The following is a 22,940-nucleotide window of genomic DNA, read 5'->3' on the forward strand; positions in this document are numbered from 1 at the left end:
TCCCGGCACCACCATCCACCCAGGAGGTGAGCGGGCTACTTGGCAAGTCAATGGGAGAAAGAGGTGTCGATGGCTCTCCCCCGCCAAATGCCGCTCGCCCATCGCCTCCCCGGGCGCTGGCTCCACCCCCCTGCTGGGTGTCTGGACTCCCTCATCCCGGACCTCCCGACCTCCAGGTGCGAGGGTCCGGACATCAAAGAACATCAGCCCTATAACTGGGGCAGCTCCAGAGCAGGAAGGCAGTTGTATCTTGGAGTCGAGAGACGCAAAGAAGAACTCATCCTTGACGGACTACTGGCGCTGCCGTAGCTCTGCCTTGTGCACCTTCGTCTTGCCTGCTGGCGCTGCCGCAACCTTCGTAAACCTTCCGATCCTTCATCGTCGTCGGGACCTGCTGGCGTGGCCGCGGACCGTTTGTAACCATCATCTCATCGGGACCTGCTGGCTCCGCCGCGGACCGTCGTTTCCTTCGTCCATCTCGGGACCTGCTGGCTCCGCCGCGGCCCGATCATCTAGAACGCCGAGCTCGAGGATTGAGAGCTATTTCCACCTTTTTGGTAACAAGACTGTCCCGCTACCCTTTTCCCAAACCAGAGACCAGAATCGAGGGGACCCCTGAGTCCAGACCTCCTTGTACCATTCCATCGTACTTAAAGAATTGCCTATAAAGTCTCGTTGAACTTTACCCTTGTGTGGTGTCCGTCTGTGGGGGGGGGGGAAGTTACTTGTCTGTACGATCGCTGGAGACGGCTCTCCCCGGAGACCTCTCCCCTTATCCTCGGCCGACCCTCCCGGTCCGTCTAACACAATCCCTCAGATGGTAGCGGCTTAGGAGATGGATTAGCCGAGGGAGTGGCCAAAGGAAAGGCCCGATAAATGGCATTCACCTTTTCCAGGAAGAACTCTGCCAATTTTTCACAGTGCTCAACAGAGCTCTGGTACGTCGTTGTTACCTTTTTGGCAGTAAGGTCTTTCAATACCTTAAAAATAGCCTTAGACGGGTTCGAACTAGTCCTGAATTGTGCAGCATAAAATGCGGCACGAGTTCTGCATACCGCCCGGTGATACACTTTCACAGTAGACAGGTAGAGGACTTTCTTCGTGCTGTTATAGGCTTTACGCCAAACCCGCTCTGCACGCCTACAAGAGACCTTCAGTGCACGCAGTGAGTCGTCATACCAGGGGCTGGCTTTACCAGTCCCAGTTTTGCAGCCTACCAAGGGAATAAGAGTGTCCAAAGCCCTGGATACCCAATTGCAAAACCTGTCATAGACCTGATCAGGCGACCCCGTGATGACAAATGGGTCAGCCGATAGGAGGTGGAAAAACTCGTCCAGCTTAAGTTTGTTCCAGCGTCGTCTTGGAATCGAGCACACCACTGGCTTAGGTTGAATAGCCGGAGTAGGGCAATGGATCTGTATCAAGTAATGATCAGTCCATGCTAGGGGCGTGTAGCTGGTAATGCAGGCTTCCGTAAGATTAGTGAAAAACGGATCAAGGGTATGACCCCCTGAATGGGTGGGCTGTGCCACCAGCTGAATCAGCTGGAGCGCCTCAAGATCTGCCACAAAACTGGACACCGAGGGGCTGGTTAAGTTGTCAAAGTGCAGATTTAAATCTCCAATGATGGAAAAATTGGAGCACCCCGTAGCCAGTTCACTAATGGCGTCAGGTAGCGCCGCTCTAAAGGCCACTTCGCTCCCCGGGGGCCGATAAATCAATAGCCCCGACAGGGTGAAGTTAGGTGTAATAGCTACCTTGAACATTGCACTTTCGCAACCCGGGATTTTTTGACCATGCCACGTGCAAGAATAGCAGGATTTAACAGCAAGAGCTATTCCTCCGCCTCTAGAAGCTCGGTTTAAAGTGAATACCGAGTATTCCGGCGGGAAGGCCACATTGACAACGGCCGTGTCGGCATCCTGCAACCAGGTCTCCATCACGCAGAATAGGTCAGGCAACTCCTCATCTAGCAGATCGCGAATATCTAGATGATGCCTAACAAGCGACCTGGCATTGAGATTCCATAAAGTGATAAAAGGCTGTGGGCTAATGGCCGCACGGGTGGCCTCCCTGCAGTTCCTACTTACGGGGGCAGACAGGGTAAAACATCCGCAACCGCACGAAAACGGGCCGCATAAGGGATCCACCCGAGGTGCAGTACAGGTCACCCAGGACCGGTTGATGGCAGCCAGACTGTCTCTGGTGTAGCACCGCATGATGAACAGGAGTACGGCCAGGAGGGGGGTCAGAGTCCAGCCACGTCCAGCACGTCCTGTCGCGGACGGGCGCAGATGGGCAGGACTCTGGCAAGACTCCGGCCACGCGAGGACGAGCCCGCTCTGCGATCCCGCTACGGAAGGGAGGAGCATTTAGTAGGCGTCCCCTCGCTGACACATGCGCAGTCAAGCGCTGGCGGAAGGAAGCTGCTCTGCCCCTCTCAACGATGGCGCCCACCCCAGGAACCAAGCCCGCCAAGCGGCGGTGGGGGACACAATTTATTGTGCGGGTAAGAGGGAATTTTAAAAAAGCCCAACTGTCTACGCGCAGCACAAATTCAGCACACAAAATGCAATTAAAAGCGGTCAACACGCAACGCGCTCCTGTAACAAAGCGCTCCGCTACCTTGTCTGCTGGAAAACGCCAGGGACTCGCCTTTAGTAGGCGTCCCCTCGCTGACACATGCGCAGTCAAGCGCTGGCGGAAGGAAGCTGCTCTGCCCCTCTCAACGATGGCGCCCACCCCAGGAACCAAGCCCGCCAAGCGGCGGTGGGGGACACAATTTATTGTGCGGGTAAGAGGGAATTTTAAAAAAGCCCAACTGTCTACGCGCAGCACAAATTCAGCACACAAAATGCAATTAAAAGCGGTCAACACGCAACGCGCTCCTGTAACAAAGCGCTCCGCTACCTTGTCTGCTGGAAAACGCCAGGGACTCGCCTTTAGTAGGCGTCCCCTCGCTGACACATGCGCAGTCAAGCGCTGGCGGAAGGAAGCTGCTCTGCCCCTCTCAACGATGGCGCCCACCCCAGGAACCAAGCCCGCCAAGCGGCGGTGGGGGACACAATTTATTGTGCGGGTAAGAGGGAATTTTAAAAAAGCCCAACTGTCTACGCGCAGCACAAATTCAGCACACAAAATGCAATTAAAAGCGGTCAACACGCAACGCGCTCCTGTAACAAAGCGCTCCGCTACCTTGTCTGGTTTCTTCCACAGTGCCCCAGTGCAGCACACCTCAAACATCTCCTAGTCCACTCTCCTACCGGGGACCACTTTCACATCTCCGGCCTCCTTGCTCTCTCCAAGCGTCACCACAAAGATATCCAAGAAAATGATCTGCTTGTAGGTTTCAATCTGGTTTCAGGTCCAGCCATAGGACAGATTGTGCAACATTCCAGTATGCTTGGCTTTCAACAGGCAACACTCCTAGTAGTTTTCACTATCAATCTTAAGGTTTCCTTTTTGTTCATGATTATTGCTTATTATTTACATGTCAGAACTTTATCAGCTCTACAGAATGTCGCCTAATAGTGCCATTTGTGAAGGTTTACTGTTCAGGCAAAATATGGTTGAATTGTTTTCTATTTCTAATGTACAGAGATCTTTTATCAACGTGGGCAGAAGATTGACCTTTACTTCTCTCTTTACTTAATATTTGCAGGAAAGATATGCAGGTTTCTCAATATTGCGTTGTAATGTTTTTAAGTTTTTAATACATGTGAGGCTTAAGCGACGCCATGACCACTTACAAGCTAGCTCCTCTCTTAGGGCCCTGATAGAGTTTGACAAACAGGTTACCCCTCACAAACATGACAGATATCTTGTCCACTCTGTTACAAGTGTCGTAAAATAAAACCCACTTGTAATAAGGTGGATGGATTAACAATCAAGCGTGTGACAGAGTAACCGGTCCCTCACATTCTTCACCCAATTATCAAAGGACCTTCTTGTATAGCCCTTCACATTCACTGATTGAGAGACTCAAATACATTGTCCTGCCGCCACAAATATATATATCTTATATACTCTGGCATTCATCAACCAATCACCCTAAATTATCTTACATAATACAATGCTTTGCCTTTTCCGCACATCTTAAGTAGCAAGACATCCCAGTACCTCCCATCCATTACATACCTCATCAATGCCGCGTAATCTCACGTGGGTCGTCCACCAGTAATCTACAGAGATGTGCATCCCACTGGACAAGGCCCTGCAGGACAGAAAGAAATAGATTATCAGCTGAACCCCTTCAGAAGAAGATTGAACATACAATGATCATGGCTGGAACTTCAATATGTACATAGCCAACGACGTCACTTTCTGTACAAAAAGGACTCGAGTCCTGCCCTACAAGCAACAACTAAGGAGGTTGAGCCGTGCATAGGAGGAGAACCCAGAGGCTTTTATCATGCCAGGGAAGTGCTTCCCGCCACGCGCTCCCCATCCCCCTCTACACTGGAGGATTCATGTGCAGGTGAATCATGCCTGGCAATGCTTCCCGACACAGGATGTCCATCTCCCTCTACACTGGAGGATCCATGTGCAGGTGAATCAAGCCAGGCAATGCTTCCCGACACAGGATGTCCATCCCCTCTACACTGGAGGATCCATGTGCAGGTGAATCATGCCTGGCAATGCTTCCCGACACGTGCTCTCCATCCCCTCTACACTGGAGGATTCATGTGCAGGTGAATCATGCCTGGCAATGCTTCCCGACACAGGATGTCCACCCCCTCTACACTGGAGGATCCATGAGAGGGTGAATCATGCCTGGCAATGCTTCCAGACATACGCTGTCCATCCCCTCTACACTGGAGGATCCATGTGCAGGTGAATCATGCCTGGCAATGCTTCCGGACACAGGATGTCCATCCCCTCTACACTGAAAGATCCATGAGCAGGTGAATCATTCCTGGCAATGCTTCCCGACACAGGCTGTCCATCCCATCTACACTGAAGGATCCATAAGCAGGTGAATCATTCCTGGCAATGCTTGCAGACACAGGCTGTCCATCCCCCTCTACACTGGAGGATCCATGTGCAGGTGAATCATGCCTGGCAATGCTTCCTGACACATGCTCTCCATCCCCTCTACACTGGAGGATTCATGTGCAGGTGAATCATGCCTGGCAATGCTTCCTGACACAGGATGTCCATCCCCTCTACACTGGAGGCTCCATGAGAGGGTGAATCATGCCTGGCAATGCTTCCCGACACAGGATGTCCATCTCCCTCTACACTGGAGGCTCCATGAGAGGGTGAATCATGCCTGGCAATGCTTCCAGACACAGGATGTCCATCCCCTCTACAATGAAGGATCCGTGAGCAGGTGAATCATTCCTGGCAATGCTTCCCGACACAGGATGTCCACCCCCTCTACACTGGAGTATCCATGAGAGGGTGAATCATGCCTGGCAATGCTTCCCGACACAGGCTGTCCATCCCATCTACACCAGAGGATTCATATGCAGGTGAATCATGCATAGCAATGCTTCCCGACACAGGCTGTCCATCCCCTCTACACTGGAGGATTCATGAGCAAGTGAATCATGCCTAGCAATGCTTCCCGACACAGGATGTCCACCCCCTCTACACTGGAGGATCCATGAGAGGGTGAATCATGCCTGGCAATGCTTCCCGACACAGGATGTCCACCCCCTCTACACTGGAGGATCCATGAGAGGGTGAATCATGCCTGGCAATGCTTCCCGACACAGGATGTCCACCCCCTCTACACTGGAGGATTCATGTGCAGGTGAATCATGCCTGGCAATGTTTCCCGACACAGGATGTCCATCTCCCTCTACACTGGAGGAAGTGTGGCTCACTGATTAGAGGAGGCAGGCCCTGAAGCAGAGGTCAGACCGGGACCAGGGTTCAATTCCCGACGCGGCAGGGTCTTAAGCTCAAAATGTCCACGGACTCGATAATTCTCGCTTCGGTGCCTACTCAAATCAGGGGCTCTCACTCTGCAACTCTGGGCAATAGCTTGCTCAATCTCCACTACGGCCCCCGCAGCGGGATGCCTGGCTTTCACCTTGGGGGTGCCCAGTAGGGGCTATCTCACAGGGAAAAACCAGTACGGGTTCCCAAAGCAAGCGCCTTGAGACCCTTTTGGGGTGATTAGTGCGCTATATAAGAAGCCAACATTACATGTGCAGGTGAATCATGCCTGGCAATGCTTCCCGACACAGGATGTCCGTCTCCCTCTACACTGGAGGATACATCTGCAGGTGAATCATGCCTGGCAATGCTTCCCGACACAGGATGTCCATCCCCTCCTCACTGGAGGATTCATGAGCAGGTGAATCATTCCTGGCAATGCTTCCCCACACAGGATGTCCATCCCGTCTACACTGCAGGATTCATGTGCAGGTGAATCAATCCTGGCAATGCTTCCCGACACAGGATGTCCATACCCTCTACACTGGGGATCCATGAGAGGGTGAATCATGCCTGGCAATGCTTCCCGACACAGGATGTCCATCACCTCTACACTGGAGGATCCATGTGCAGGTGAATCATTCCTGGCAATGCTTCCCGACACAGGAAGTCCATCCCCCTCTACACTGGAGGATCAATGTGCAGGTGAATCATGCCTGGCAATGCTTCCCGACACAGGATGTCCATCTCCCTCTACACTGGAGGATCCATGTGCAGGTGAATCATGCCTGGCAATGCTTCCCAACACAGGATGTCCATCTCCCTCTACACTGGAGGATCCATGTGCAGGTGAATCATGCCTGCCAATGCTTCCCGACACAGGATGTCCATCTCCCTCTACACTGGAGGATCCCTGTGCAGGTGAATCATGTCAGGCAATTCTTCCCGACACATGCTCTCCACCCCCTCTACACTGGAGGATCCATGTGCAGGTGAATCATGTCAGCCAATTCTTCACGGCACATGCTCTCCACCCCCTCTACACTGGAGGCTCCATGAGAGGGTGAATCATGCCTGGCAATGCTTCCCGACACAGGCTGTCCATCCCATCTACACTGGAGGATCCATGTGCAGGTGAATCATGCCTGTCAATGCTTCCCGACACAGGATGTCCATCCCCTCTACACTGGAGGATCCATGAGCAGGTGAATCCTGCCTGGCCTTGCTTCCCGACACAGGATGTCCACCCCCTCTACACTGGAGGATTCATGTGCAGGTGAATCAAGCCAGGCAATGCTTCCCGACACAGGATGTCCATCCCCTCTACACTGGAGGATCCATGAGCAGGTGAATCATTCCTGGCAATGCTTCCCAACAAAGGATGTCCATCCCCTCTACACTGGAGGATCCATGAGCAGGTGAATCCTGCCTGGCAATGCTTCCCGACACAGGATGTCCACCCCCTCTACACTGGAGGATTCATGTGCAGGTGAATCAAGCCAGGCAATGCTTCCCGACACAGGATGTCCATCCCCTCTACACTGGAGGATCCATGAGCAGGTGAATCATTCCTGGCAATGCTTCCCAACAAAGGATGTCCATCCCCTCTACACTGGAGGATCCATGAGCAGGTGAATCATTCCTGGCAATGCTTCCGGACACAGGATGTCCATCCCCTCTACACTGAAGGATCCATGAGCAGGTGAATCATTCCTGGCAAAGCTTCCTGACACAGGCTGTCCATCCCATCTACACTGGAGGATCCATGTGCAGGTGAATCATGCCTGTCAATGCTTCCCAACACAGGATGTCCATCCCCTCTACACTGGAGGATCCATGAGCAGGTGAATCATGCCTGGCAATGCTTCCCTACACAGGATGTCCACCCCCTCTACACTGGAGGATCCACCAGAGGGTAAATCATGCCTGGCAATGCTTCCTGACACAGGCTGTCCATCCCCTCTACACTGAAGGATCCATGAGCAGGTGAATCATTCCTGGGAATGCTTCCCGACACAGGATGTCCATCCCCTCTACACTGGAGGATCCATGTGCAGGTGAATCAAGCCAGGCAATGCTTCCCGACACAGGATGTCCATCCCCTCTACACTGGAGGATCCATGTGCAGGTGAATCATTCCTGGCAATGCTTCCCGACACAGGCTGTCCATCCCCTCTACACTGGAGGATTCATGTGCAGGTGAATCATGCCTGGCAATGCTTCCTGACACATGCTCTCCATCCCCTCTACACTGGAGGATTCATGTGCAGATGAATCATGCCTGGCAATGCTTCCCGACACAGGATGTCCACCCCCTCTACACTGGAGGATCCATGAGAGGGTGAATCATGCCTGGCAATGCTTCCAGACATAGGCTGTCCATCCCCTCTACACTGAAGGATCCATGAGCAGGTGAATCATTCCTGGCAATGCTTCCCCGACACAGGATGTCCATCCCCTCTACACTGAAGGATCCATGAGCAGGTGAATCATTCCTGGCAATGCTTCCCGATACAGGCTGTCCATCCCATCTACACTGAAGGATCCATGAGCAGGTGAATCATTCCTGGCAATGCTTCCAGACACAGGCTGTCCATCCCATCTACACTGAAGGATCCATGTGCAGGTGAATCATGCCTGGCAATGCTTCCCGACACAGGATGTCCATCTCCCTCTACACTGGAGGCTCCATGAGAGGGTGAATCATGCCTGGCAATGCTTCCAGACACAGGATGTCCATCCCCTCTACACTGGAGGCTCCATGAGAGGGTGAATCATGCCTGGCAATGCTTCCAGACACAGGATGTCCATCCCCTCTACAATGAAGGATCCATGTGCAGGTGAATCATGCCTGGCAATGCTTCCCGACACAGGCTGTCCATCCCATCTACACTGGAGTATCCATGTGCAGGTGAATCATGCCTGGCAATGCTTCCCGACACAGGATGTCCATCCCCTCTACACTGAAGGATCCATGAGCAGGTGAATCATTCCTGGCAATGCTTCCCGACACAGGAAGTCCATCCCCCTCTACACTGGAGGATCAATGTGCAGGTGAAACATGCCTGGCAATGCTTCCTGACACATGCTCTCCATCCCCTCTACACTGGAGGATTCATGTGCAGATGAATCATGCCTGGCAATGCTTCCCGACACAGGATGTCCACCCCCTCTACACTGGAGGATCCATGAGAGGGTGAATCATGCCTGGCAATGCTTCCAGACATAGGCTGTCCATCCCCTCTACACTGAAGGATCCATGAGTAGGTGAATCATTCCTGGCAATGCTTCCCGACACAGGAAGTCCATCCCCCTCTACACTGGAGGATCCATGTGCAGGTGAATCATGCCTGGCAATGCTTCCCGACACAGGATGTCCATCCCCTCTACACTGAAGGATCCATGAGCAGGTATATACAGGGCAAGTGTACAACGCATCCCACAAACGGTGCAAGTGCATTGTAAGATAGTGTTTACAGTGCAAGACTGTTCCAAATATACTGTGCAAGTGTACAACGCATCCCACAAACCGTGCCAGTGCATTGTAATATAGTGTTTACAGTGCAAGACTGTTCCAAATATACAGGGCAAGTGTACAACGCATCCCACAAACGGTGCAAGTGCATTGTAAGATAGTGTTTACAGTGCCAGACTGTTCCAAATATACTGTGCAAGTGTACAACGCATCCCACAAACCGTGCCAGTGCATTGTAAGATAGTGTTTACAGTGCAAGACTGTTCCAAATATACAGGGCAAGTGTACAACGCATCCCACAAACGGTGCAAGTGCATTGTAAGATAGTGTTTACAGTGCCAGACTGTTCCAAATATACTGTGCAAGTGTACAACGCATCCCACAAACCGTGCCAGTGCATTGTACGATAGTGTTTACAGTGCAAGACTGTTCCAAATATACAGGGCAAGTGTACAACGCATCCCACAAACGGTGCAAGTGCATTGTAAGATAGTGTATACAGTGCAGGCCCGTTCCAAATATAATGTGCAAGTGTACAACGCATCCCACAAACCGTGCCAGTGCATTGTAAGATAGTGTTTACAGTGCAAGACTGTTCCAAATATACAGGGCAAGTGTACAACGCATCCCACAAACGGTGCAAGTGCATTGTAAGATAGTGTTTACAGTGCAAGACTGTTCCAAATATACTGTGCAAGTGTACAACGCATCCCACAAACCGTGCCAGTGCATTGTAAGATAGTGTTTACAGTGCAGGCCCGTTCCAAATATACAGGGCAAGTGAACAACGCATCCCACAAACGGTGCAAGTGCATTGTAAGATAGTGTTTACAGTGCAAGACTGTTCCAAATATACAGGGCAAGTGTACAACGCATCCCACAAACCGTGCCAGTGCATTGTAAGATAGTGTTTACAGTGCCAGACTGTTCCAAATATACTGTGCAAGTGTACAACGCATCCCACAAACGGTGCAAGTGCATTGTAAGATAGTGTTTACAGTGCCAGACTGTTCCAAATATACAGGGCAAGTGTACAACGCATCCCACAAACCGTGCCAGTGCATTGTAAGATAGTGTTTACAGTGCAAGACTGTTCCAAATATACTGTGCAAGTGTACAACGCATCCCACAAACCGTGCCAGTGCATTGTAAGATAGTGTTTACAGTGCAAGACTGTTCCAAATATACTGTGCAAGTGTACAACGCATCCCACAAACGGTGCAAGTGCATTGTAAGATAGTGTTTACAGTGCCAGACTGTTCCAAATATACTGTGCAAGTGTACAACGCATCCCACAAACGGTGCAAGTGCATTGTAAGATAGTGTTTACAGTGCCAGACTGTTCCAAATATACAGGGCAAGTGTACAACGCATCCCACAAACCGTGCCAGTGCATTGTAAGATAGTGTTTACAGTGCCAGACTGTTCCAAATATACTGTGCAAGTGTACAACGCATCCCACAAACCGTGCCAGTGCATTGTACGATAGTGTTTACAGTGCAAGACTGTTCCAAATATACAGGGCAAGTGTACAACGCATCCCATCGACCTTACAATGACATACAACATACAGTGCACGCACATACCAAATGCAGTGCAAGTGCATTATAGGATACAGTGCAGGCCCGTTCCAAATGTACAGTGCAAGCATACATCGCATCCTACAGACCGTAGAAGAACATACAACATACAGTGTAAGCACATACCAAAGGCAAGAAACAAGAGCCTGAAGAGCCAATCGTGGAGCCGTTTCAGCCAGGGAAGAAGCACTGGCACAGGGGCCCCGGTTGGCAGGGACCCTGTGCACCACAATCCAAACCACATCCAAAGCAGGCAAAAAGTGGGGGCTACCCATGCCCCAGAGTGTGCCCCGACTCGATGTCACATGATGGGCGTCTGCCGCTCTGATGATGCATGCACGTGACTGAGGGGATCCGGTGCGGGGAATAGCGTCTATTCCCCCCCCCCTCCCTCCCCATGCTGTGAGTAGTCCAGGTCGCTCGTGCCCCCCCCCCCCGTCCCTCCTCCACGGGTTGCACAACGCCCTCCCCCCCCCCCCCCCCCCACCCCCCTCTTACGGGAACGTGATGCACAAGGACAGACCTTGAGGCGTCTGCAGGACAAGGAACAACAACATCTGCGGCGGGCGGCGCTTTAAACACTTCCGGACAAGGGTTCAGAACCTGTGGCGAGGTCAGAGGGCACGGCTCAAAGCCACGGGCACCAGGGCTAGCAGGGCCCGAGGGCACAGACAAGTGCCTCTAAGAGTGAGCAGGAGTCCGAGGCTGCAGGCCGGGCACTCCCTGGCAGGGAGAGGGTACCCTCCACCCAATGCCAGCTTAAAGAGGGGTATGTGGCCTGGACCTACTCCCTGCAAAGCCTGGCACTCCCTGGCAGGGAGAGGGTACCCTCCACCCAATGCCAGCTTAAAGAGGGGTTTGTGGACTGAATCCGGAGCCCTGCAAGGCCGGGCACTCCCTGGCAGGGAGAGGGTACCCTCCACCCAATGCCAGCTTAAAGAGGGGTTTGTGGACTGAATCCGGAGCCCTGCAAGGCCTGGCCCTCCCTGGCAGGGAAAGGGTACCCTCCACCCAATGCCAGCTTAAAGAGGGGTTTGTGGACAGAATCCGGAGCCCTGCAAGGCCTGGCCCTCCCTGGGAGGGAGAGGGTACCCTCCACCCAATGCCAGCTTAAAGAGGGGTTTGTGGACTGAATCCGGAGCCCTGCAAGGCCGGGCACTCCCTGGCAGGGAGAGGGTACCCTCCACCCAATGCCAGCTTAAAGAGGGGTCTGTGGACTAAACCCGGAGCTGGGCCGAGCACTGCCAGGCAGGGAGAGGGTACCATCCACCCAATGCCAGCTTAAAGAGGGGTATGTGGCCTGGACCTGCTCCCTGCAAAGCCTAGCACTCCCTGGCAGGGAGAGGGTACCCTCCACCCAATGCCAGCTTAAAGAGGGGTATGTGGCCTGGACCTGCTCCCTGCAGGACGGGCACTCCATGGCAGGGAGAGGGTACCCTCCACCCAATGCCAGCTTAAAGAGGGGTTTGTGGACTGAATCCGGAGCCCTGCAAGGCCGGGCACTCCCTGGCAGGGAGAGGGTACCCTCCACCCAATGCCAGCTTAAAGAGGGGTCTGTGGACTAAACCCGGAGCTGGGCCGGGCACTGCCAGGCAGGGAGAGGGTACCCTCCACCCAATGCCAGCTTAAAGAGGGGTATGTGGCCTGGACCTGCTCCCTGCAAAGCCTGGCACTCCCTGGCAGGGAGAGGGTACCCTCCACCCAATGCCAGCTTAAAGAGGGGTATGTGGCCTGGACCTGCTCCCTGCAGGACGGGCACTCCATGGCAGGGAGAGGGTACCCTCCACCCAATGCCAGCTTAAAGAGGGGTATGTGGCCTGGACCTGCTCCCTGCAAAGCCTGGCACTCCCTGGCAGGGAGAGGGTACCCTCCACCCAATGCCAGCTTAAAGAGGGGTATGTTGCCTGGACCTGCTCCCTGCAGGACGGGCACTCCATGGCAGGGAGAGGGTACCCTCCATTCAATGCCCAGTTTAAAGAGGGGTCTGTGGAGGGACCCTCAGCCCTCCAGGGCCGGGCACTCCCTGGCAGGGAGAGGGTCCCTCTACCCAATGCCCAGCTTAAAGAGGGGTCTGTGCGCTAAACCCGGAGCTGGGCCGGGCACTGCCAGGCAGGGAGAGGTCACCTTTTAAGATACCCACCCTAAAGAGGGGTCTGTGGATTGGAACTGGAGCCCTGCAGGATCCAGGCCCTCCCTGGCAGGGCGAGGGGGGGAACTCTACACCCAGGGCCTTTAGATGGACATTGGACTGGATGCTGAGCCCTTCAGGACAGGACAGGCCTCTGCCCCAGGAGAAAAGAGGGCGGCTCCCTTTGCCCAGAGTCCTTCAGCGGCTGGATCCGGAAGCCTCCAAACCCGCCCCACTTGAGAAGAGGTCGGTCCCCTTCACCGGGAGACCAGCTGCAGACCGGATGCGGAGCCCTTCAGGACAGGGGAGGCCTCTGCCCCAGTAGAACCGAGGGTCGTGCGCCTCACCCACAATCCTCAGTGGGCTATACCCGGAGCCCTTCAGGGCAGGAGAGGCCTCTGCCCCAGTAGACCCGAGGGTTGTGCGCCTCACCCACAATCCTCAGTGGACTAGACCCGGAGCCCTTCAGGACAGGGAGGCCTCTGCCCCAGTAGAACAGCGGGTCGTGCGCCTCACCCACAATCCTCAGTGGACTAGACCCGGAGCCCTTCAGGACAGGGGAGGTCTCTGCCCCAGTAGAACAGAGGGTCGTGCGCCTCACCCACAATCCTCAGTGGACTAGACCAGGAGCCCTTCAGGACAGGGGAGGCCTCTGCCCCAGTAGAACCGAGGGTCGTGCGCCTCACCCACAATCCTCAGTGGACTAGACCCGGAGCCCTTCAGGGCAGGAGAGGCCTCTGCCCCAGTAGAACCAAGGGTCGTGCGCCTCACTCACAATCCTCAGTGGACTAGACCCGGAGCCCTTCAGGACAGGGGAGGCCACTGCCCCAGTAGAACCAAGGGTCGTGCGCCTCACCCACAATCCTCAGTGGACTAGACCCGGAGCCCTTCAGGACAGGAGAGGCCACTGCCCCAGTAGAACAAAGGGTCGTGCGTCTCACCCACAATCCTCAGTGGACTAGACCCGGAGCCCTTCAGGACAGGGGAGGCCTCTGCCCCAGTAGAACAGCAGGTCGTGCGCCTCACCCACAATCCTCAGTGGACTAGACCCGGAGCCCTTCAGGACAGGGGAGGCCTCTGCCCCAGTAGAACAGAGGGTTGTGCGCCTCACCCACAATCCTCAGTGGACTAGACCCGGAGCCCTTCAGGGCAGGGGAGGCCTCTGCCCCAGTAGACCCGAGGGTTGTGCGCCTTACCCACAAACCTCAGTGGACTAGACCCGGAGCCATTCAGGACAGGGGAGCCCTCTGCCCCAGTAGAACAGAGGGTCGTGCACCTCACCCACAATCCTTAGTGGACTAGACCCGGAGCCCTTCAGGACAGGGGAGGCCTCTGCCCGAGTAGAACCGAGGGTCGTGCGCCTCACCCACAATCCTCAGTGGACTAGACCCGAAGCCCTTCAGGACAGGGGAGGCCTCTGCCCCAGTAGAACCGAGGGTCGTGCGCCTCACCCACAATCCTCAGTGGACTAGACCCGGAGCCCTTCAGGGCAGGAGAGGCCACTGCCCCAGTAGAACCAAGGGTCGTGCGCCTCACCCACAATCCTCAGTGGACTAGACCTGGAGCCCTTCAGGACAGGGAAGGCATCTGCCCCAGTAGAACCGAGGGTTGTGCGCCTCGCCCACAATCCTCAGTGGACTAGACCCGGAGCCCTTCAGGACAGGAGAGGCCACTGCCCCAGTAGAACAAAGGGTCGTGCGCCTCACCCACAATCTTCAGTGCACTAGACCCGGAGCCCTTCAGGACAGGGGAGGCCTCTGCCCCAGTAGAACCGAGGGTCGTGCGCCTCATCCACAATCCTCAGTGGACTAGACCCGGAGCCCTTCAGGACAGGGGAGGCCTCTGCCCCAGTAGAACCGAGGGTCGTGCGCCTCACCCACAATCCTCAGTGGACTAGACCCGGAGCCCTTCAGGACAGGGGAGGCCTCTGCCCCAGTAGAACCGAGGGTCGTGCGCTTCACCCACAATCCTCAGTGGACTAGACCCAGAGCCCTTCAGGGCAGGAGAGGCCACTGCCCCAGTAGAACCGGGGGTCGTGCGCCTCACCCACAATCCTCAGTGGACTAGACCAGACCCCTTCAGGGCAGGAGAGGCCTCTGCCCCAGTAGAACCGAGGGTCGTGCGCCTCACCCACAATCCTCAGTGGACTAGACCCGGAGCCCTTCAGGACAGGGGAGGCCTCTGCCCCAGTAGAACCGAGGGTCGTGCGCCTCACCCACAATCCTCAGTGGACTAGACCCGGAGCCCTTCAGGACAGGGGAGGCCTCTGCCCCAGTAGAACCGAGGGTCGTGCGCCTCACCCACAATCCTCAGTGGACTAGACCCGGAGCCCTTCAGGACAGGGGAGGCCTCTACCCCAGTAGAACCGAGGGTCGGAGCCCTTCAGGACAGGGGAGGCCTCTGCCCCAGTAGAACAGAGGGTCGTGCGCCTCACCCACAATCCTCAGTGGACTAGACCTGGAGCCCTTCAGGACAGGGGAGGCCTCTGCCCCAGTAGAACCAAGGGTCGTGCGCCTCACCCACAATCCTCAGTGGACTAGACCCGGAGCCCTTCAGGACAGGGGAGGCCTCTGCCCCAGTAGAACTAAGGGTTGTGCGCCTCACCCACAATCCTCAGTGGACTAGACCCGGAGCCCTTCAGGACAGGAGAGGCCACTGCCCCAGTAGAACCAAGGGTCGTGCGCCTCACCCACAATCCTCAGTGGACTAGACCCGGAGTCCTTCAGGACAGGGGAGGCCTCTGCCCCAGTAGAACCGAGGGTCGTGCGCCTCACCCACAATCCTCAGTGGACTAGACCCGGAGCCCTTCAGGACAAGGGAAGCCACTGCCCCAGTAGAACCGGGAGTCGTGCGCCTCACCCACAATCCTCAGTGGACTCGAACTGGAGCGCTTCATGGCAGGAGAGAACATTTCTAAACTTCCTGTCCTGAGAGGCTCAGAAGTCAGTAGTCCAGGCACTGGTCCTCTCGAGATTGGCACAGGCCAATACTCTTTCCCTAGGGGTCCCGGGCTTTACCTGGTACAGCAGCACAAGACGGTGCAGAAGCCGGCCACTCCCCAAACATACCTCGGTCTCCCCTACCGTAACCAATGGCACTGGCTACCAGTGAAACAAGCATTGACATAGTCAATAGGTCTCGCCTTTGGGACTTTTTAAGTGCTTAGACAGAGGTTTTGGCTTGGCCTTTGTTTTTAAGCTATGTAGTAGAGCAGCGTGGCTGCTGTGCAGCATGCTGAAAAGTTGTAATAAACAAGACTGGCCACATTCTTTTGTAGGCACATGCAGGCATCACCACATGAAATGACGCAGGATATTTTTTTACTTTTATGATCTAAAAAGGACTGCAACAGCTCTCGAATTTGCTTGAGTTAGAGCTGTTGGCATTGTACATGATAATGTCTTTTACCTATAGATTGTAGAGTGTATATATGTGGTGTGTGGTAGAATTATGTGAGTTGCTTTGGAATTGTTAGTTGTGGAATTGTGTGGTGTGGAGTGGATCTGTGTAGTGGAATTATGTAGCATGGTATACAGATGAAAGATGTGGATAGTAGTTATGTGGTATGGAGCATATTGGAATTATGTGGAGTTGGTGTGATGGCGTGTAATTATGTGGACTGGTATTTTGGGATGTGGAATGGTATGTAGTGGAGTTTATTTATGTGGTGTGCTGTTGAATTTTGAAGCATGATGTGGAATTGGTTTGATTGAATGTATGTGGTGTTATGTTATTGTGTTTTTGAGTTGAATTATGTGGTTTCTTGGTGAATTATGTAGTGTGGAATGGAAATGTGTGGAGTTGAATTATGTGTCATGGAACTGTGTGATGTTGAGTGAAAGAGCAATGTGATAGAGACACTCAGGAAGGAAGGGAAGAAAGGAGGGAGGAATTAAGAGAAGGAAGGGAGGAAAGATGAGAGGAAAGGAAGGACGAAGTGAGGGAGAGAAAGAGGAAAGAAAGGATAGGAGAGAAAGCAAGAATGAAAAAAGAATGGACTTAGTGAAAGGTAGAAGGGCAAGATATGAATGACTGGAATAAGTGAAGTTGAAATAAGGTTTGAGGAAATAAGACTGGGGGTATATGTTTAAGGAGTGAAAAGAGGGATTAAGACGGGCAAGAAGGAGGAAAGGAGGTAATGAAGAAAGATAGGGAGGCAGAAAGGGTGATAGGCAGAAGGGGCACTGGAAGCAGATAGGAAGGAAGGGTTTGCGGCGCGGAAGAATCGAGGAAGGGGGAAGAGATGGTTGAAGTAATGAAGAATGGGAAAAGGAGGGAGGGTTCGGAAAGAAGGAAGGAAAGTAGTAAGGGGGATTACGAAGGCAAATAAGGAAGGGAGGAATGAGGGAATAAGGAAGAGAGAAATTGTGAAATAAGGTCTGGGATAGACAGTCAATCAGTCAGTGATGTAGTGCAGTAGTTAGAAATGCAGCCATATATTCTTAATAAAAGAAAATGCAAATGCTACTTACCAGTATGCATCTGTTCTTGGCATGTAGGGCTGCTGACATTCATATCTGTGCATAGATCGCCGCCTAGTGTTGGGTCCGGATGATTGCATATTGTTGTCCTGGAAGAGTCTTCGAAGTATCACGAGATAGGTGGCTCCTCCCCTGGACTACAGTGCGCATGGGCATCGCCTCCATCCCCAGATTGTTTTTAGCCATTGGCAGAGATGGAGTGAAGTATGTGAGTGATGCCCATGCTAAGAGCATATATATATATGTATATGAATACTGCAGCTGCTACAGGCGCCGGGGAGGAGGGTGGGCGATATGAATGTCAGCAGCCCTACATGCCAAGAACAGATGCATACTGGTAAGTAGCATTTGCAGTTCGAGGCATGTGGGCTGCTGAATTCATATCTGTGCATAGAATACATAGCAGTCCCTCCTTTAGCGGCAGCCGCCCGTGCCAGCTGCAGCAGTTTGAAAAAGTGTTTTGAGAACAGCCTGACCAACAGCTGCCTGCTGTTTGGAGTGCACGTCTACACAGTAATGTTTAGTGAAAGTATGTGTGGTAGACCATGTGGCTGCTCTACAAATATCTTCCAAGGGAATGTTACCTAGGAAAGCCATAGAGGCCCCCAACTTTCTGGTGGAGTGGGCTCTTGGTGGAATTGTGAGAGTGCGTTTAGCCTTAGCGTAACAGATTTGAATGCATTTCACGATCCACCTAGCGATCCCAGCTTTGGAGATAGCGTTTCCCTTGTGGTGTGAGGCAAATGCAACGAAAAGTTGCTTGGTCTTACGAAAATCTTTTGTCCTGTCAATGTAGTACATTAAGGCTCTTTTAACATCAAGGGTGTGGAGCATCCGCTCCGCCAGCGACTCTGGGTTTTGAAAAAACACTGGCAACTCAATTGTCTGGTTCATGTGGAATTGAGATACAACCTTGGGTAAGAATTTAGGGTTAGTGCGGAGCACCACCCTGTTAGCGTGTACTTGGAAGAAAGGTTCTTGGATGGTGAGCGCCTGCAACTCACTAACCCTCCCTAGCGATGTAATCGCTACTAAGAAAGCAACCTTCCAAGTCAGAAACTGAAGCTCACAAGAGTGCAGTGGCTCAAAGGGAGGACCCATCAGCCTTGTAAGAACCACATTGAGGTTCCATTCCGGAACTGGTGGTGTCCGTGGTGGAATGACTCTTTTGAGTCCCTCCAGAAAAGCCTTGATAGCAGGGACCTTAAAAAGTGATAGGTGTTGCCTATTCTGGAGGTATGCTGCCATTGCAGACAAGTGAATGCAGATGGAAGAATACGCCAAATTGCATTGGTACAGGTGGAACAGGTAACAAATGATGTTCTGAATGGAAGCATCTAGCGGGTCAATATCGTGGTTTACACAGTAAATGACAAACCGCTTCCATTTAGCCGCATAACAAGCTCGAGTAGTGGGCTTCCTTGCCTCCCGAATGATGTCCATGCAATCGGGGGGAAGATTGAGGTAGCCAAACTCTAGGACTTCAGGAGCCAGATCGCCAGGTTGAGCTGTTGCGGATCTGGGTGCTGAATGTCGGCATGGCTCTGCGTCAGAAGGCTGGGGGTGAGATGAAGCCTTTGATGCGGTACCACGGAGAGTTCCAGAAACGTGGTGTACCATGGTTGGCGAGCCCACGTTGGAGCAACCAGGATGAGAGTCATCGAGTGCTGCCTGAGTTTGCGTGCCACCAGCGGTATCAGAGGTGGTGGGGGAAAAGCGTACGCAAATCTGCCTGACCAGTTCATCCACATCGCATTGCCCTGCGATTGCGGGTGTGGGAACCTGGCGGCGAAGCTTTGGCATTTTGCGTTCTCCTTTGTGGCGAACAGGTCTATCTCTGGATGACCCCACTTTTGGAAGTACGGTTGGAGTACTGATGGATGTATCTCCCACTCGTGCATTTGGTGGCTGTGCCTGCTGAGCAGGTCCGCCATCTGGTTGTCTTTGCCCGGGAGATGCTCTGCCATGAGGAAGATGTTCCTCTGAATGGCCCACTTCCACATGCTCTGAGCCAGATGAGACAGCTGCGGAGAGTGTGTGCCCCCCTGTTTCTGAATGTAGTACATGGCCGTCATGTTGTCCGTCCGGATCAACACGACCTTGTTGTACAGATGTACTTTGAATGCCTTCAAGGCCATGAAGATTGCCATCAGTTTCAAAACGTTGATGTGCATCTTCCTCTGCTGTAGTGTCCATAGTCCCTGCACTGTGTAATGGAGTACATGCGCTCCCCATCCCTGGAGAGAAGCGTCCGTTGTCAGGATAATCTGTGGCACAGGCTCCTGGAACGGTCGGCCCTTGCAAAGGTTTTGTGGATTCCACCAATGCAGAGAGTTGTACGCCCGACCGCTCACCAACACTAGGTCTGTCAGTTGCCCATGAGCCTGAGTCCACTGACGTGCTAGGCACTCCTGAAGCGGACGCATATGTAGTCTCGCGTGCGGGACGATGGAGATGCAGGAGGCCATCATGCCTATCAACTGCATGAACACTTTCGCTGGAAGCGAGTGCTGAGGTCTGAATCGTTGGATCAGCGTTTGGATACTGGCGATTCTCACTGAGTTTGGCTGCGCAGTGGCTGCCAGGGTGTTTATCGTCGCGCCCAGATACTGCCGTATATGGGCAGGTTGGAGATGGGATTTCGGATAGTTCAGCGAGAATCCCAGATCGTGCAGGAGATGAATGGTGCGGGACACGTGGTCGGCGCACTGCTGTTCTGACTTTGCCTGAATGAGCCAGTCGTCCAGATAGGGGTAGACGTGGACGTTCTGGCGCCGTAGATGTGCTGCCACAGTCGCCAGACACTTTGTAAAGACTCTTGGCGCTGTGGTGACCCCGAAAGGCAGAACCCTGAACTGGTAGTGCTGGTCTTGAATCGTGAATCTGAGGTACTTCCTGTGGGAAGGATGCAGGGGGATATGAAAGTATGCATCCTTGAGATCCAGCGTAGCCAGGCAGTCCCCCTGTTGAAGCAGAGGGAGGACCTGCTGCAACGTGAGCATATGGAAGTGCTCCGACAGAATGTACCAGTTGAGGGGCCTGAGGTCCAGGATGGGCCTGAGGGATCCGTCCTTTTTGGGGATCAGAAAGTAAAGAGAGTAAACTCCTGTTCCCCTTTCCGGCAGTGGAACGAGCTCTATTGCCCCTTTTTGCAGCATGACTTGAACTTCCTGCTGCAACAAGTGCAAGTGCTCGCCGGACATAGGACGGTTTCTTGGAGGTATGTTTGGTGGAGTGGAAGAAAGTTCTAGACAGTAACCGTACTGGATAAGAGATTTGACCCACCTGTCCGTGGTGATGGATTTCCACGCGGGCAGGAACTGCTGGAGTCTCCCCCCGACCGGTGTTGTGTGGTCGGGGGGCAGTGACAAGGCGTCACTGTTTGTTGGTGGAGGAGGACCTGGAGCTGTTGTTTCCACGTCCCCTGCCTTTAACGTTGTTGCCCCTGTAACCACCTCTACCTTTGTTGGTGTATGAGGTTTGGGTGTTGCTCTTATAGTACTGTGTGGATTGCGATGCCTGACCCCTTGAGGTGCCTCTGTTATTGGAGCGGCGAAAGGAACCACCCCGAAACTGCTGAGACTGGAGTGCCCCCATAGACTTAGCAGTGTCCGTGTCTTTCTTCATTTTTTCAAGTGTCGCATCCACCTCGGGGCCAAACAGGTGGTCAGGATTAACTGTCTGGTTCAGGATGGTCGTCTGTTTATCAGGTTTGAAGCCTGATATTCTAAGCCAAGCATGCCTCCTCAGCAACACGCTAGTGTTGATTGCCCTGGAGGCGGTATCAGCCACGTCCAGCGCACATTTGATGGAAGCGTTGGTGATCAGCTTCCCCTCCTGAATTAACATTTCACCTGCCTCCTTGTACTGATCAGGCAAGTGCTGCAGAAGTGTTTCTAGGGTGTCGTAATGCGCCCTATCGTAGCGTGCAAGTAGGGCCTGCGTGTTTGAAATGCGCCAAATATTAGCTGCCTGCGCAGCAATTCGTTTCCCTGAGGCTTCAAATATTTTTGACTCTTTGTCTGGGGGAGGAGCGTCACCCGTGGTCTGCGAGTTCGCCCGCTTACGTGCGTTGGATACCACCAAAGAGTCCAGCGGCAAGTGTCCCTTGATGTATGTTGGATCCGAGGGCGCTGCCTTATATTTTTTGTCTATGCGAGGATTGATGACTCGCGCCCGAGTGGGCTCCCTGAACACCTCCGGCGCGTGCTTCAGCACTTCCTTGAGCATAGGCAAAGTCTTGACTGACTTTTCAGCCACTGAGAAAGTGTCAAACAAAAAATCGACATCCACAGGATCTGAATGTAGGTCGACATCATGATTAGCTGCAGCTCTCTCAATCAGAGCGTTGAAGGCTGCAGAGTCCTCTGTTGGAGAAGTCTTTGCTGCAAAAAGCTGCGGTTCATGACCCGACTGAGGGTCCTCAGGGTCGGCTCCGGCAGACCAAGGTTCATGTACCTCCTCTGGATCAGAGTAGGCTGGATAATTGTACTCGTCCTCTTCATCTCCGTCACCTTCCCCAGCGTTTGAATGCGTCGGTGAAAGTTCCAAGTTATGTGGAGATGCAGGCTCTATAGGGGCAGAAGTACCCGCAGAGTCCTTCTTGTTTTTGAGTGGAATACGATAATGTTCCAACACCGGCTCCGTGGTGATCTTTCGTTTGAGGAGAGAGAGCTTCCCGGTGTTGGCGTCGATAATAACCTCTCGACGCTCCTCCTCTGCGAGTGGCTGGAGCCGAGGCTTTGGCCCTACCAATGACTCCTTGGGCGTCGACACCACCTTCAAAGGCACCCCGACCCCATGCTTCGGAGCGAAAGCCTTCGGCGTCGTCTTCGGTGGCAGCGTGAAGCGGATAGGCGTTAGCGCCTTTGCCGGCTTTGGGGTATGCTTCGGCACCACATCCTTCGGTTCGGGAGCCACGGCGTCCTTCCGAATCCGCTGCAGGGACTCCATGACCTTTTTTGTTAGGGCCGGGGAGGGCTGGACCGGCTCGAGCGATTTCCCCGAGTCCGGCGTCGGGTCGGCGGAAGGCACGGTCTTCGGAGCCGACACATCACCATCCTTGGCCTTGACGGCCGGAGTCGGCGCAGCCAGAGCTTCGGCGCCGTCCTGACGCTTCTTCGGAGCCTTCTTCGGGTCATCGACCTCGACCACCTTCGGCGCCGACGCGGCCGCGTCGGTCGTCTTCGCCTTCGACACCGGGTGTTTCGGGTCGGCCATCTTGGCGCGGCTCTTGCTGTCGGCCATTTTGAATTTCTTAGACGTTGAGGCCTCTGGAGCCTTCTGTCCCACCAGTGCGACTTTCACTTTCGGTTTCGAAACCGTTGGTGTGGACCCCGATGGTTTCACTTTCGTTTTCTTCAACGGGAGTGGCACATCAGAAATGTCCG

General features: G+C 53.6%; 1 protein-coding gene across 3 annotated transcripts in view; it reads right to left on the reverse strand.

The window, feature by feature from the left end:
• ADCK5 (aarF domain containing kinase 5) overlaps window positions 1-22,940 on the reverse strand; it is a 249,863-nt gene that overhangs the window by 77,426 nt on the left and 149,497 nt on the right. For 2 of the 3 annotated variants that reach the window (XM_086966521.1, XM_086966523.1), the window contains one exon: window positions 4,138-4,213. In XM_086966521.1, coding sequence (XP_086822647.1) covers window positions 4,138-4,213 — 76 coding nt within the window. Of the gene's footprint in view, window positions 1-4,137; window positions 4,214-11,067; window positions 11,236-22,940 lie in introns of those variants that run through there. The other variant, XM_086966522.1, reaches the window with a different exon arrangement.

The sequence above is a fragment of the Lissotriton vulgaris genome, chromosome 4_1 (assembly GCF_964263255.1).
Source record: "Lissotriton vulgaris chromosome 4_1, aLisVul1.2, whole genome shotgun sequence".
Taxonomy (NCBI): domain Eukaryota; kingdom Metazoa; phylum Chordata; class Amphibia; order Caudata; family Salamandridae; genus Lissotriton; species Lissotriton vulgaris.